We start from the raw sequence: 17,831 nt of genomic DNA, 5'->3' as shown, positions 1-17,831 counted from the left end.
CGCCTAGCACAATCCGGCACAATTTTAAAAAATTTGAAAATGCGAATTTTTCTTCTCACCCCCATCCCCTTTGGCTCATTATTTTCAACCCCTGCTACTTTCGATTCTTTTTTAGCCGTTTTCTTGTTGTGCCCGTCCAGCACAATTCAGCACAAGTCGCAAAATTTTATTCCCTGTCACGGTTCTAAAGTTATAGCAATTTGAAAATTGGAATTCCTAAAAACTGCTTTCTCTAGATGGTTGTGCTGCGAAAACTAATGACTTGCGGACATTTTGTCATTAACAAAAGTCATTGTACTCGCCTAGCACAATCCGGCACAATTTTAAAAAATTTGAAAATGCGAATTTTTCTTCTCACCCCCATCCCCTTTGGCTCATTATTTTCAACCCCTGCTACTTTCGATTCTTTTTTAGCCGTTTTCTTGTTGTGCCCGTCCAGCACAATTCAGCACAAGTCGCAAAATTTCATTCCCTGTCACGGTTCTAAAGTTATAGCAATTTGAAAATTGGAATTCCTAAAAACTGCTTTCTCTAGATGGTTGTGCTGCGAAAACTAACGACTTGCGGACATTTTGTCATTAAGAAAAGTTATTGTACTCTTCGAGCACAACCCGGCACAATTTTAAAAAATTTTAAATTGTAAAATTTTTTTCTCACCCCTATTTCTCCCTCTCCCTTAGCTCATTATTTTCAACCCCTGCAACTTTCTATGCATTTTTGGCCATTTCTTTGTTGTACTCATCTAGCGAAACTCAGCACAGTTTACAGAAGTTTGATAAATGCGAAGTAATTAATTTTGAAGTAATTAATTGTTATTTTGTTTAAAAATTTAATATTTTTTATCTGCCCAACGAAAAGAGATATCGAGTTAGTTTCAACGGCACAACGTGGCACAAATTATTATCTATCAACCAAAAAAAAATGGGTTTATTTCGATAAAAGTGCGGGGCTAGTATAATTTTTTTTTTATTTTTTTTCTTAATTGTTATCGAAGTTATCAATCTCTCGTTTGCGGCACAAGTCAGCACAAATCTAGCACAATACGGCACAATAAAAAAAAACTGAAAATTCGAAAAGTGCGGGGCTATCAAAAATTTTGTTTTTTTTAATTTTCTCGAATACGCTTTGGGTTACGGAGTTGCGGTTTGCGGCACAATACAGCACAAACGTAGCACAATACGGCACAATAAAAAAAAACTAAAAATTCAAAAAGTGCGGGGCTAACTTCACATACATCTCCCTCTCGTCATTATCCTCCTCGTCTACCGGTGAAACCGCACCATTGCGAACTCTCCAGCCGCCTCCTCGTGACCTTTCCAAGGCGTACCGACTCACCGGTAACTCTCATTCTGAATACGATGAACGATGCGTGAATCTCGCGCGATTTTTTTTGCACGTTACGTAAACCGTTCGTGATCTCCCGGCGCGTCGTCGATATCGCTATTTATAGTCGGATAGAAAGAAACGATTCGTACGATCCAGAAAATAACATCGTCCGGCTAAGGCGGCCATACATCATAATTCCGACATTTTCTTTTTTTTTTCTCCGCTCGTTCAGCGGCACGCGATCGTTCCCAAGGCGTAGTCCATATTTGGCCCGTGAACGAGAACTCCACGGTAGCAGTGTATACCGAGGATATGACCTCGCCTACCAATCCCGAAGATTGCCTCTTGCGAATCGCCCGATGAATAGCGGGTAATAGCTACCGGTGTGCGTTCGCGTAACCCCGCCGCGGTACTGCCGCGCCGTCGCTGATGCGGATCCTTCTTATTGTCCTCATTTTATTAATCTGAAAATTCTTCAAGGTAACTCGAGGTAGAGAGAACGACGTTATGACGTCCTTGCAACGACGACGACAACATCGCGATGCGATATTAAAACGAGGGCTCCGTCGGAATTTCGCGGTCGGGGCTCGCTCGGAGGATTCGCTGAGCGAATCGCGTTTTTCGCGAAATCGTATATCTCGGCAAAGCAAAATGTAACTGCGAACGATCGAGAGAATGACTCAGCCTCTGTCATCCGAACCACCTTGACAAGCCCCGTGAGCGAGCGGCATAATTTGCTCGCGATCCTTCGCATTCCAGGTTAAGAACGGCCGCGTATACGAGATTCGATTTCGTTAACTTCATGAAAATGTATATCGCGAATTTCTTCGACCGCGCTGCGCCGAGGTAAAGGCTATTTTTATGCGCTCAGCTATTTTCGATCGCATGCCTTTTTATGCATACCAGTGCTTTTACAGAGATTCCCGCATATAAATAGAGTATGAGTTCTCCAAAGACGCGCAAAAATTGAAATTCAAAGAATTATAAAAAACCAATTTCAGTTGACTTCGAATCCAGAGAATTAACAAAATTCTTTTATACATATATACACATGTTCAAAATCGAGCTATCATATTCGAGTGAGTCGCGATCGAGTAGTATAGTCAGGCTCTGGCATTAATCAATGGTGCACAATGAAATTAAAAAAGCACGGAAATAAACAACATATTATATCCGAGTAACTAGTCACGAACATCGAAAGATATCTCACGGCAGAACGGCAGCGTCGTAGAACTTCCTGTGTCTCGCCAGTTACGATGATGTATCGAGGGTGACGCAATCGCGTCAGTTATGAATTATGACCGTAATCGTGTTGCGAGCAGTAACTATATATATACATGTGGGATTAGAAGCAGCTGGATTAACAAATCCTCAGATAAATAAGCGAAAAGAGCCTTCGCGCGATACATACAACGTGGCACTTCTGTTCGTCATTCTCTTCGTCCTTCCTGACTCGCGACGTAACAGCTGGAATTTAATCCATTAGCGACCAAGATAAATATTCCTCACGAATCGATATAAATTAATTATGCCTCGTTAGGGGTCGGTGTACACCGGACGTATGTTAAACTCGCACATGAAATTATGAATGCCAGTTACACATTGAATGCCAAATAACCGATGATTCGTGTTTCATTGATTTATGTACAAAATGTGATGTATTTAGATGTAAAAAAAACTATCTTCTCGCATTAATTGCTTTACGGAAGGTACGATGTTTCGAGTCGAAGTTTCATGATATTGCTCAAGATTCGCATGACATTCAACATTATTATATAAATATGAATAAAATATTGGCTACGTTTAAATAAAATTACGCATGTGCGTGGCACTGCCGTAGACATGTAACTATGCGTTATCTATAGCTCCAATCAGTTACCGGACTAGTCAAACCATTGCCTTTTCAATGATACACTTGGACGCGAATGACGTATTATATCAGATAAATCTCGCTCGGACGTACTCTCGTCATTAATAAGAGCTTCGATAAACCGACCTCGCGAAACCAACCCACTGATGGAAGCACCTGAGAGGCAGAGATTAGTTATGCCGGTAGATAAATCTCCGAGGCGTAGCAACTTGAATGCGAAAAGTGGAGCAATCTGCGATAAAACACACACCTGTGCGCGGTTCGACGTCGCTTTGCCTTAAGATAATTCTCGAACGATTCAACGAAAGTGCTACTGATATATACGAGACTGATCTATGGCTTGTGGGTACATGGTACCATACGATGACGACTGTTTCCTGAAACTCACGGCGATTCGTCGGATGCGATTCGATTGAATTAAAACTCGCTCATAAGCCAAGCAATTCTAGAAGAAACAAACATCTTTTCAATTGTATGTGCTAACAAAGAATTTAAAATAATTTACAGCAACGAACTAAAATTATTTTTCTATTGCATTGCTATTACCTATTACCTATATTGCAACTGCAATTTATTCTGAGAACACTTTGTGCAAGTTTTATATGCCCGGAAATAACACAATTGAAATCTATCAATATCCATTGATATTGATAGACTGCCGCAGGGGCTGTATCACCGGAGGACGGCAATGTGACGAAAGTGAATGTAAAAATCGGGGTTTCCGGACGCGTGCCGCGAAGGTTGGCGTCAGCCTTAATTTGCACCCGGTGACACGCGATTGTCTGCCTACCTGATTCAGTCACAAATGGCAAACGTCCCTTCTCTAGAGTTCTCACGCAACCCCACGCAGATTCCCATAGCGGTATGCACGACGCGAGGTACGAGGCACGATAAGCATATACTTCGGAAAAAATGCTGATCGCCTTTCATTAGAGATCTTCTTCCACCGTCAGAAATAGCATGATCGAATATTGTGTATAAGTATCAATTACATGGTCGAATTCTTAAGCATTCGTCGTATCAGTCTCGCAAAACTGTGCTACATTAAATGTAATTTACGATAACTGTAAATTTAACAGTAATAAATAGGATAAATCTTATACTATCTAGAATCCTATCTTAGAATATCTTATTGATAAATATGTTAATTAATGACAAAATATCATATATAAGTACATAAATGCCGTAATTATAATAAAATATTTAAAACATCTGTTTAAGCCTAAGATTTTTCTTCATTTTTTTTTTAAAGATGTGAAAGACTATACCAAAAATTTAAATAACAGAAAGCATAAAACTGTTTGGAATATTATACATTAAATTTTTCTTCAAAAGCTTTCCTCCTCTTCATGTTAATTCCCTAATGTTAAATCAATTTTCTTTCGTATAATTTCCTGCACTGTTACATTACGAGTTTCCAACTTGGCTGGCTGAATAAAAATTCGATAATAAACGGATCGACGCGTTGCGTAAGCAAAAGCAGCCGTTATACGAACCGGCACATTAATTCCTTTCGCAGATGGTCGCCGCCGCCGCCGCCGCCGCGACGCAAAATTCTAGCAATCCGCTCGATCGTCAACATATGGTTTCGTCGTAGTGTTCGTAATCGGGGACTGTCGACTGAAATCAAGCAGCCGGTTAACCGGTCGCTTCCGCACACTGCTGCTTTTCTTTGCGCTGCGTAACATCGCGCGCACGGCAAGTGCGTTCGCCTTGAGCCGCACTGGAGCTGCGCTGCGTGCTTGGCAGGTGGAAATCTAATTAGCGCACTGTTTGCTCTCGTAGATCCCTCGCGGATACGCCGACTGTCCCACGGCTAACAGGACACGAGGAGCAACGTACACGCCGCGCAGCGACCAGGCAACGCGAATAAACAAAATTTCACGTTTCAATTCTTCTTACCGGTGCGGTGGCAACATCCTTGCTGGTGCAAGGACTTCGACACAAGTTCGTGACCAAAGAATTGAATTGAAGAATTTATTCCCACCCACAAACTGCGCGAAATAAAACTCTAAACTTTTAAAGAATCAAGATTTTATCTGACGATGTCCTTCACGACTATGAAAGAATGCAATAAGCGTACGAATAATGTTAGCAAATTCCCGCACGAAAAAAGAGATATAAAAAGCACGCTTATGACGCATCAATAAAGATTAAATTGCTATAAATGACAGAGAAATTCTCAGAAAATAATTGGAGGATGATTAAGCGATAAAGGACGAGATTTCTATACAAGAACTGACATTTTGATTGATGAAAGCATGTAACATTGGAATTTCAAGATATGCAACCGCGTTAGATAGATATTTAATTGTTTAACCGTGGCTCTTTCGCTGGCGTATTCAAAATAGCAAATAAATTTCGCACACTTAAATAAGCCATTCGCGTGCGCACGTAATTAACCTCTGAACGATGTTAACCCAAAATCTGTAATATGTGCAGAGAGCTTCGAGCAATTATGTTATTAGAAAGTCACGTAGGCACGTATATAAACCACGCCTTGCCAATTACACTGAGATAATAGGCTTTAACGTTAAATCATGAATCATGCAGCAACAACCGCGTCGTTGACGCATCAAGTGCCGTACTTAAGTCGCGCTTATTACGTTTTCGTTCGTATGTCTCAGCATCCCGGGTTCCAACGCATCGTCGCTCGACGCATCTGATGCGCGAAGGAGCCAGGTCGAGGAACTCGTCCGACTCGATCCTTTCCGCGATTAAAGACTCTCACGGGAAAGACTTTCCAACGGTTTATCCTTACGGTTCGCGTACGGACGCGTTCGTAAATCCGCGAGTCGCAAAACGGGATGGGAGATGGCTCGATCGACGCGTCGGGAGAGAAGAGACGATACAGTCGGCGTATTATCGCCGCTCTCGCGAGATCGTCCCGCGCCGATAACGCGAGAAGGACAATTATGCCTATCAAGATACTCAGATACCGCATTTCCCCGTCGAGTCGAATCCGTTTTATTATTTTTTCCACGGCCACGATCGTAGAGACACTACGACGAAGTATAAGTATCGTCGAAGCGGTTGCTCGTTACCGACGATTAAACCACTCGGCGGACAATAATTCTACGCGCGACGGGAATCGCTTTCGCACGCTCTCCGCGCCGACTTTTCTCTCGTCCTCTCTCTCGCAATGCCTCGGGAGCCGCGGTGGCGACGTGTGTTGCTCCCTCTTTCGTCGCTCCACACGTGCGTTTATTTATATATTTATACATATATTATATATTTAGGACACGCGTCTTAATTTATTCAAAAAAATTAAGAATTTAGAAAAGATTCAAATAGGTTCTTGAATAATAAAACTGAATTTTCTCCGCAGACAAGATACGTATAAGAAATAAATGCAACAAGATTTAAGAAAATGCTCAACTAATTAAGCATCTTTTCCAAGGGAAAAGAAATTAAATGTAATATCTGATTTCAGCTTTCGTTTCTTTCACGTACGGTTAAATTGATCGTAGACAAGGTAAGCGTTAGTTGGATGTACGTGCCACTATGTAAACGCACGTGGCCCATAATAAAGTTATCGCGTACCATTCACCACGGAGACGAATCCACCGTTCTGTTACAAAGATTTCCTTCTCTTTTGTGCTCTTCCGGGTCTTCCCGCTCCTCGAAACCCTGATCGAACTATAGGCGATGAGAAATCGTGGTATACCCATTCAGCGAACAGACCGACTTCCTTGATGATTCTCACAGTGAAATCGAACTTCTTAACAGGTATTTTATATAAGCTCTTAATAAGATATCGATCTCTCTTTCTCTCCTCTCAAATCAAAATTACAAAATTGCTATTATATTTATCTATAATAACAAAGTTACACGACGAAAATATGAAGAATATTGAAACAATATTAAAAGACCGGGAGTAGTATCTTTCTAGATATCTAAGCTGTTACAACTATGCGATTGAGAGAGACATAGTTATAAAATAAGTTATTTATTAATACAGAAAATGTTTGGAGCGAGATTTATATGGAAAAATTTCATATCTCAATGTCTAATTTCACGTCTCTTGACTAAGAAAATATTCCTGGCTGTACAACAGGTGTATTATACTTTTTCTGCGGTACGATGACGCGGTTAACGCGAAAAAACCGAACGGTTCTTCAAAGCTGGTTCTTCGCTTAATTTTCCGTCGTTGATGCGTAACGCATGGAGCAGTTGAAGAGCAACCGCTTGCGTAACCGCGCGCGTTCTCCGATTCTCCTTTCCTCCTCGTCATTGTTCCATTCTCGGTTCCATTTCAAAGAGAGGTTACGAGTCATGGGACAAAGGGAACTATGAGAAGCACTCGGCACGCTTGAGCGAAAAAATTTTGTCGAGCTACCTGTGGTAATGCAAGTATATCCGAAACAATGGTGCCCGAATTAAAAACAAGTGCTACTTCGCTACAAAAATATCTACGATATTTATCTCGATTTCTCTTTTTTTGAAAGTTGCGATTTTCGTATGCAACATACGCCCAATAAATACTCGCCGGCTTTTTAAATCTTTCTTTATACCATGTTTTATAGCCATTCTTGCATCTAAAGATATGTTAATTTGGCTAATTGTAAAATTAAAATTAACAATGACCCAAAAACATAAGGACTTTTTCTACTCAATTGCGAAGATATATTAATTCTGTTCTTTCTCATCACCAAATCACTGTGACGCCAAATTTGGCGTTCTATCTTGAGGACGAGATTCGCGTGGGAAAATATTTTATCTTGATAGACGTAACACAAAAATCCTTTAAAATTTCTATCGCAATTTTCACACATTCGACATGTTTAGTGATCCCGGTATAAACGGTGAAAGGTTGACGAAGAGAAATCCTAGGGGAAGGGACGGAGATAGCTGAGCTCTATTCATAGAACAATAGCCAGTTCTGAGGTGCTAGACGATGAAGTCACGACGTGCGCGTGTACACGACGGCGGGTACTTTGGTTACGCCAAATAACGTCGTTTTAACGAGTTTCACGAGGTTGTAACGTTCGAGTTTTACATAGGCGGTGTCCCGCGCATGCGACGACCTCGCGGTTGACACAGCCTTGATGAAAGACTTGATCAAACATGGTATTTCTCGAGGCGCCTCGTGACAGCGACATCCATATTAAGCATCGAGGCCTATATAATGCATGAGATTGGCATCGCTTTAAAAGTGTTCGCTCATATATATACTTACTGTGTGTCGTAAAATTTGCATGAGATCTCATCTAACGTACGGAATGAGATTGCCAATAAAACTATAATGACAAAAAAATATGACAGTAAAATTTTTTTTTTTATTAATCTGATAACATGTCAAATAAGACTGAATTCCATTTATATTTATATAAGTAAACGACAGTAGATAAATGGATGACAAAATTCTCTCTAACGAGATTTTACGAGTTTCGCGAATCGGTCTGATAAAACGTGATTTTACATAAAACTTTCATCGTCAAGTATTCAAGATCCAATCACGTGGCGCAAGGAGATTTCGCGAAATTATATGTACGCATTAAAAATTTATAACGTTATGCATAATCAAGACAGTTAATATCGCCAGATCAGACGGTGTACGACTCTAATCAAAACTGCTTTCTCTCTTGGCCCGAAGGTTGGCATTAGTGACCTGGAGCGCGGCGCGTTCTAGAGATTGATTGCCTTATCGATAATTAGCTTAGCACGACAAGCGTGCCGGACCTTTTGTTTCGCTTTCTGATCCCTTACACGCCGTTACTCACTTTCGAAACGCGCGTAAGGAATGCGCAAAGCTTCAAGATCGAAGCGGGCGAGACTTCGCGCTTCGCATGCTTTTTGTCGCGATATGATTTATGCAGGTGCATAATAAACGGCCATAAAACACCGCGAACGCTAAATTATACGGCGATTTATTGATTCGCCCAGTAACCTTTGCTTATATCGATATTACTATGTTCCCGATCTATCTAACTGATCTCTCAGATTCAGTTTCTACATCAAGCGAGATGGCCATGAAAATATAGGGCGTATATGTCAATATGTCTCACATTTAGTGCTAAATGCGACTGATCTAATACGAAGTTAGCGTTTGTAGATTGAAAATTAGGTATATAAATACAGGCATATAAATGTGAGTTCTTTGCTGTCTTTCGACGATGTCTTCCAGGAAAGCGAGACGAGCGCGAGTTCGTCGCGGATGACTTTCGGTTTCAGAACTGCAAATACAAATTCGTGCTCGAAAGTAGACGCGTGTATTTTGCATGTGCCGACTTCGCGCGATCTCTCGCATTTATTTATTTCCTTCTCAATTGTAATCGTATATAATAGAATCAAAAGGTTCAAGTTGCAGGAGAATATGGATGAAGAACCACGTCCAGCTCTATAATCAGTCCAACTTTAAACTGTCCCTTTTCATGTCATAATCCTAGCTGCCATGCGAACGAAAAGAAAACTGTAACCTGCAGTGCTAACTATAACACGCACCAACCTTTCTAAGTAGCATCTCCAAGTTGCAAACGGAATGCGCTGAAAACCGCTGATATACGTCGCTCGTAAACGTTGCAAAACCCGATGAAACGGCAATGAGTCGCAAAGTGCAGCTCCGCGCAGATAGCAAGCGTGGTTGACAAAGGCGAAAATACTTTTCGGCTTAATATATTTCATCGGATTCGGAAGAGCCGTTTTTTTTTTTTTTTTTTTGCAATCTCGCCGCCCACTTGTGCACCAATAATCCCTTATTCTTATATTTTCATTTAGAATCGTCTAATGTATTTCACCGGATTCGGATGGGTTGAAGATACATTTGCATTCGTCGCGCGTTTCCAAGGTGGCGCATCGAGGAGCAAAAGGAAAACGAGAAGAAGAGGAAAAAGACGGACGACGACACGCATGTGCGCTAAGGGCTGCCTGAAGACTTTAAGAGGCAGCACAAAAGAGAGAAGGCAAAAAAAAAGAAGAGAAAAGAAGCATCGACGTGCGTACGGGGCATAACTCGCGAATAATGCGATGTTTTATATGGACGTACGTGAGCCAGCTGTAAGCAAATGCATTTCGCAGCGGCCGGGACTTAAGCCGCGTACTACTCAACGCTTCACAAGGCGACGACCGCGTCGTTGCGAGTAGGAACATGCTCATTAAAGCCGCGCATAGAAACGTAAATGCGTGCGATTAAATTATTTCGTCGCGCTTCAAAGATAAATTGCTTCTCTGTTGCGCGCCTGTGTAATAAAAATGTGTAAATTATTCTAATCAATACAAACAAGAAACATGCGCTCGATAATAGCAAAGCTAAGGAAAGCCAAAATTCGAGCAAAGAAATTTTAGATGTTAGTTTAAAATTAAAGTAACTCATTGAAATTATTCTAATCAAATTGTGACAATTATTCGAAATAAAATCATTCATTATTTCCCAGTCTTCGTGATTTTGTGGGCAAAACATCCTCACCCAAAAAATAAAAGAACATCGATGCGATAAATAACACAATTAAAAATTGCACGAACTCTATCGATATAGTAAATTTGTGATAACACTGTGTCGATTTCATATCAAATAATGCTGTCTATACTATTTCTAATCGATCTCGGCCAAGTGCAATCCCGAAATAGAGTCGTTAAAAAACGTTCATTAAAAACGTCATGCAAACAATTTCGAGTGGCCGTGATTAACGTCACGATTTACGAGGCTCGTTTATCGAGCCAATGTGATATACGTTGGCGCGCACCTTAACGCCGCCACCGGCCGGTCCTTCGACCGCGGAACGTACACGTGTCGGGAATGCTGCACAAATAATGCGAGCAACGAACTACTTGCCTTTTCAGTGGGACCGAAAAAAACAGTGAAAGGAAACAGTTACTTCTCTCGGTGCGGGGAGGGGGTGCGCCTACAATGTAAATCCACGGCTCGGGAATGTTTAGCGGAATTCCACGCGTGCGCGCGCGTCCGACCTCGATTTTTCTCGCGCTTCCCGCGTGGTTCATTAGAATACCCCGCGCCAATTTCATATCCGTGTCCCGCGTCTGCATCTCTTTCCCCTCATTGTTAGGAAAATATCTTGCAAATTTCCCGGCGCGACGCCCTCGTTTCTCGACAGACCGCGGTCTCGGCGAATTGAGGTGAGCGCGTTAATTGGGTAATTAAAGAAATGAACGATGCGTGTATGTAATGATGTACTAGAATTAGGATCAATCATTCCTAATTGAATCATCGCGCACGCGAGACGAAATTGTAGTTAGCCAATGACGCTCGACCAGTTCATTTTATTAAGTTTTTATCGATAATATTTTATCGAGAGATATACACTACACACATATACATTATTTTGATGCGTATCAAAATACTACGTTTTATCGCTTGTGTACAGAACGCTCCGCAAAATATATTATCGAAATCTTCAGACATATCTAATTGTATAAATATTTCAATGCAGATTTTCTTATTCTTGACATCAAATATTTAAAATATTTTTTATATTATAACTAGTCGTCGAGTTTATAATATCATTTTTTCAGATAACATATATATATACGGAGCGTCATATCATTAAAAACACGATTATATTTATCTGCGAAAAATCGGAATCGATTAATTTTTCTGAATAACCATTCTTGTAAAAATTTTATGATAACCGAGATATTTATGATGCAAACGTGTCTTACAATAGCGTGATAAGAAGGCAGATACGATGCTTTGCTTTCAATGAGAGAGTAAAGTCGGGACGCAGAAACGAAAGGCGTGAGTTCTCTGTCTTTAGCTCCGCGATAAGTATATTTATCTTTTAGATTAGCGCCTAATGTGACAACGAGCAGGTGTCGTAGGTGTGTCGCGACGAAAGACATGGATTATGCAACGGAGTGCCGTCATACCGTGAATATATATTTATCGACACAATAGAACGTGTACAAGAAGAAACGGAAGAAAACATTCGTGCGCAAAGAAATACGGCATTTCTTAGCCCGGCTTAGTCGTGCGACAACGACAATGTCTGACGACGGTAACCGTATCGCGGAAGTAAATTAGCAATGCAGCGATATAATTGTTACGCAATAAAGACCGCGAAATATTGTTTTACGTTAAAAGCTAACGAAACATGTGTAAAACGTTGCCGCAACATTAATGTATCGAACCGGCTGACCACGCAGAATGGGCCGCGGTTGCAATTAAGAGTTTCTGCCTCGTAAGCTATCTCGCGCGTAATCGATTAACACCGAATCGAATAAATTAATCGAGGTCGTGATCAACGACCTGTCTATGAAAAAAGTAGAAAAATAACTCTATCACGGCCGATGAATTACATTAACTATAAAGCAATTCGCGAATTAGCCACCGATACCGCCGCGTTATCACGCTCCCGTTCCGATTATTGATATGACTGTTATCAATCAGCAGCGCATTTGCTACCGCAGAAAATCGATCAATCCAGCAGTGTGTTTTTGCGATCACGTGACATGTTGCATACGCGCTTTCGCGCATTTACGTTATTTATTCGTGCCGCGAATTATTTCGCACTCTTTCGAGTAGCTGCGAAAGGTGACGGGCGAAATCAAAACATGACCCACGAAAGAGTCCACTTTCTTACAAGTGTCAGAATGTAGAAATTTATTTATCCCTGTGCAAATATTGTTACGCAAGAAAAAGGCCTGGTCGCGTTATCGTCAGAGTCGTGTTGGACTTATCGTTTTACGGTGTCGTTACGACGACGCAAACACGCAGTGAATGTATAATCGAGCGTTTTACTGCTGCGCACACGCGTTCCAATGCGTGCTTGCTTTACGATGTTTCGGACGATTTTCATTGTTTTCCGTATCTTTACGTCGCGCTTTTACAAAGAGCACCGTGACGCAAGCACCAGGATTTTACGTACATATATCAATGAATCGCGATTGATATCGGATACGCACATTAAATATTCAACAATTTCCATAGACTTTCTTATACCATATAGGCGTAAATTACGTTTTTTTTGTTTTTTTTTATATTAAAAATATCGTAATAAACAGGTCGCAATAGTTAAGAGAGAAAGACGTAATATGTTGCCTGACAGATTCATAAAATATCTCGTCATTACGTTCTTTCGGCTATATTCATCTAAACGTTCAATCAACAAAGAAATTTGCGGCAGGAAATAATTATTTATTATTAGGTCTGTATATTATTAGACTCTATATTATTGAAAAATATTGATCTACGATACTATCTAAATTGCTGATAGATTATTGATCTAGAGATTCTAAAGAAAGGCTTTCAACTTCAGAGGGAAATCGATAGAAGAACAGAATAAATGTAATTTCTAACCGCGCGAATATAGTTACGCATATATACTCGCGAGAGTATTTCTCTAACCGCAATACTGCAACGGAGATCCATCGATCTCACGATCCGTGAGAGATTCCTACCATTCGACTTCTCTCGACGCCTCGAGGTATTATCGGAGTGAAAATAAAGGCGTCGCTTTATTATATATCGCTAGATGAGAGTTGTACCACGACGCCATCGGCCGTCGTGAAATTCGAAACGTGTGAAATACCGAACGACTACCTAGATGAATTCACCTCTGTCTCCGTCTGTAACCGTGAACAAATCCGAAATCCGTCGTGGCGGTCACGACGCGCGGATTTGCTAAAATATCATTTGACTGACAACAAATATGTAAATATTGTAGATTTAACTGGTTGTTCAATTACAACGTATATAAATTTTATAAATACTTATATCCAATGTAACGATTCTACTCTCAATTGTTTCACTCAATTGCTTGGTAAATTATTCTTTAAAAATTAGAATTTTATATAGATATTAATTATTTAATGTATTTTATTTATGCATTCGTGTATGCAACTGATTATACAAAAAAAATACAAGAAATATATTTTTTATAAAACCTATTCTTATAATCAATTACACAAATGAATGAATAAAATATACTTAACAATTCACAAGTAATGAGTTTTATTTCTTAATTTTTATTACTAAATAAATGCAATGTTATTTGTTATTGTCAAAACTATTTCTTTTCCCCTCATCTTTGCTTATTTATAATTACCTAAAATAATTTAGTTGTATTTGATCATCAATACTTGGAATCAAATTTTAGAGTAATTTAGATATCAAGCTATAAGTGAAATATTAAAATTTTTAATTTTTTTTTATCATAAACAAATTAATAACAAATCTAAATCACTGAAACACGATAAATCGCAACTATAAAACGTTCGGCGAGCGTTCATAATCGCAAACGTTTTCATGGGAAAAGAATCGGATAGGAATGCCGCGCGTAAAATATTAAGTAATAATCTCTCAAGAATCCGAGTCTCCCTTAAGCACCGTCTTGGGCGATAAAATATCGTCAACCTTAACGCGATATCGTTATTAAAGCGTCTGCTAAATTATTGAACGTAGCTGTGCGGGATTTATCACTGCGGAGGGGGCGAGGCAGAAAGAGAAAGAGAAAGAAAATCCTGGGGACACGCCGTGTGTATGAATTAACAAGGTTCACTTAATTAAGGAGTCGGTACCACGCATTAACGGCTGTTACGCACCGCTCGGGCCTCAAAGGCCTTTAAGGCCTTCTTAAAGCGGCTTCTAATTATATTCACTTTCTCCTCAGCGCAACGACCGGAATTTACGGGCTCGTGTCGCGGTCCATGTAATCTCTCGACAATACCTTTAACTGCGGGAACGACAATAATTCGTTAATCGAGAGAGTCCCAGGTAACCGAGATAGTCTGAAAGCAGTCGTTCCGAGTAACTTCCTCCTTTTATGACAAGCGTCTTTTACAGGGACTCAAAGTAATATAGTAATAGTAGTAGAAAGCGTTTATTACTGTCTTAAAGCCCTCCAAGGACTACGGAGGATATACCTACGTTATAAATGACTTGTATTGTAGCTAACAAATGGCGATAATAAATAGCTAATAGTGTAGATAAGTAATTTCGATAATATCTACTTAATGAGAATAATAAAAATTTTTTTAATTTTAATAAATGTTGCTGCGTAATTAAGTCTGACACATATAGTTACGCGGATTAAATCGTTTCCTTATAAACCTCCTAATTTTAATAATATATTATAAATTTGTCTATATAAGGATTATATGTAAATCTATAAAATAAAAAGTTTAATAAACTTTATGATACAGTTTTATGGTTGCTGAGAATATAACACAAATGTGTTGAATATATATGTGAGCACAAAGTGTGTAGTAGAAAGTAGTTAAATGTTACGATACCGATTGCGAATGTTATGACGCAGAAAATTATTTCGCGGAAGACGATCAAAGATTTTTGAGGACGTTAAATGAATTAGACTTGCAAAGAGAGCGAACGAATAGATATATCGAATTTAAAAAAAAAACAATTACGCGTTAACGAAAGAAACTGTATTTCTATCTGATAGAACTGAATCCTTCACATGTGGTGGTACTTCGGCGTGAAAGCGCGGATCCTATTTGCGATAGATTGAGAAACCCTAGCAAAAATTAAGGCGGTCGACCTGTCATAGAACATCACACGACAGATTATCGCAAGCGAGACCAAGATCGAGGCCAAAGACGGTCACCGGCGCGTGAGACTTTCTATTTGATGTAAGACAAACGAGCTCAATATATGTCGGTAATTATCGATCGTGTAAATCTCGGCTATAATCAAGACTACCCGCGCCCCAACAGACAACTTTGAACTAGGAAATTGCGCTTTCTTCTCTCAGTTTCTTAGCTATTAAACTATTCTTCCCGAATAGTTTAATTCGTAAATATATACCGTTAATGATAATTACAAGTGATCTTCTGAAGTATTATCCGAAACTCGTAATACGGTGAAAGATAAACGCATGAGTTTTTCTCAATGACTAAAAGGTTATTGTTGATCCTTGATATATAGTAACGATTCAACAACATCTTGCTTGACATTTCTTTCATAATATTCAAGAATATCGCAGGGCAGTCACTTTTTCTTAATTAATAAGCAATCGTTCTTATATGTACTGCAATAAGAACCTTACGGTTTTTCTTAAAGGTCACCGTGTATTACCGATGTAACAACATCGCTACGGATTGTTATTATAATTTTTCGAATTGTCTATGTCCCCCCTTGACAACTGCGCCTTTTAGATTAAACCGTGACCGGATTCCCGACACGTCAATCAAGCACATGTCGCGGGTGCTTTGACAGGGAAAATTACAACAGTCGTTCCCATTAGACAAGCATAAATCATACGACCGACAGGTTGGCGAATCAACATCCGCGTTTCTGCACTTCTCAGCGAGTCGCCGCGCCGCGCCGCAATCAACGTCCAAACATTTCGATAGGCTGGTATCGAAAAACTGTGTGATTCTCTAGCATGGCACGACCGACTCATCGAGATAAAAAAGAAAAACAAGAAACGTATCCGTGCGAAGTGTTAACGAGGCGTATATTTCATATCGGAGAAAGTTTAGAAAGGAACAACATTCGTGCGCGCCGTCATAAATGTAAAATAAAGCAGGAACGACTTCGTTTTACGTGTTCCTCGAAGTCACGTTTTCGCGAAGCAAAGTGCGCGCGCGAATCGCTTCGCGCGATACGTGCAAAAACGTATCGCGGGCCCCTTTCAGCGGCGCGGAGGATACGAGAAACGGCGCCCGCTTATCCTCACTTTCTCGATAATGAGCAAATTGCGCGGCCGGCCCGATCCACATCTCACGGCGTGATTTCCCGCGATCGATAGACTCGATCGGCTGATAACGTCACGTACCCCCGAGCATCGGAACGGAAGTGATCGATCACGGCGCGCACTTCCGATCGACGATTAACAATATTTTTCCTTCGTCTCTGCGGCGTAATTCAATCGACGTCAATGGCGTTCGATTAAAGGGAATGTGTTCCTTTGGCGGGTCGATAAAAGCGATACATACCTTTGTCCGATTCAGCGGGTTTGAAAAATCCCATCCAGGCGCGACGAATAGATATCCACATTTGGAGATCTTCCTTGTGGCCTAAAACAAAAAAATAGTTCGCGTTAGATAATTATTGTCATTCTTATTTTTGTATTGTTTTCGAGATAATAAATGGTTTTCTTCAAAGCTGAATAAATCAAAGTTTCATAAATTTAAAAAATAATTATATTATAAAACCAACCTAATTTGAAACGTATATATAATTGTTAAGAAATATTAAATTAGCAAGTTATAACAAGAATTAAATTTTTCTAAGAAGAGATTGACTTTTCAAGTTGAAAAAATTTTCTAAATGGAAAAAATTGGTGATAACACAGGTATATATATTCGGTATAAATAATGTTCTAAGATAGAAGTAACACTAAAGGCCGGAGGTGGAGTAAAAGAAACGAATCCGACATGCCGGTGCATTATTATGACGTGGCCTCGATTTCACGAGGCTGAGACCGATTGTCAGCGTCATAGAGGGCTTCTTTTTCTACAGCATCAGGAAACGCGGGTTAAAGATCGAGAATAAGAAATAGTCGTCGCTGTCATATCGCGTCCACAAAATACTGTTCTATCAGAAGAGAACCAAGAAACTAATCAAACTTTCGAGCGATGCGCGTTTTGTGCAGTGGTCTCTCTTCACTAAGGTCTCTTATTATTGTTCGTAGTAGAGTTCCGAATACTCGTAGAAACAGGATGAAAGAGAGAGTTAGACAGCCGTTCACGTGGAAATGATAGCCACGTGAATGGAAACCTA

At 40.0% G+C, this 17,831-nt stretch overlaps 1 protein-coding gene across 4 annotated transcripts in view; it reads right to left on the bottom strand.

Moving 5' to 3' along the window:
• The window catches only part of Osp (myosin phosphatase Rho interacting protein outspread), a 176,032-nt gene that overhangs the window by 109,198 nt on the left and 49,003 nt on the right, over nucleotides 1-17,831 (bottom strand). For all 4 annotated transcript variants that reach the window (XM_077425528.1, XM_077425527.1, XM_077425526.1 and 1 more), the window contains exon 2: nucleotides 17,045-17,125. In XM_077425528.1, the coding sequence (XP_077281654.1) occupies nucleotides 17,045-17,125 (81 nt within the window). The remainder of the gene's footprint in view (nucleotides 1-17,044; nucleotides 17,126-17,831) is intronic.

This window comes from Temnothorax americanus, unplaced genomic scaffold (assembly GCF_048541705.1).
Source record: "Temnothorax americanus isolate GAGA-0224 unplaced genomic scaffold, ASM4854170v1 Scaffold9, whole genome shotgun sequence".
In the NCBI taxonomy this organism is placed as follows: Eukaryota; Metazoa; Arthropoda; class Insecta; order Hymenoptera; family Formicidae; genus Temnothorax; species Temnothorax americanus.
This window is presented reverse-complemented; position numbering and strand designations above follow the sequence as displayed.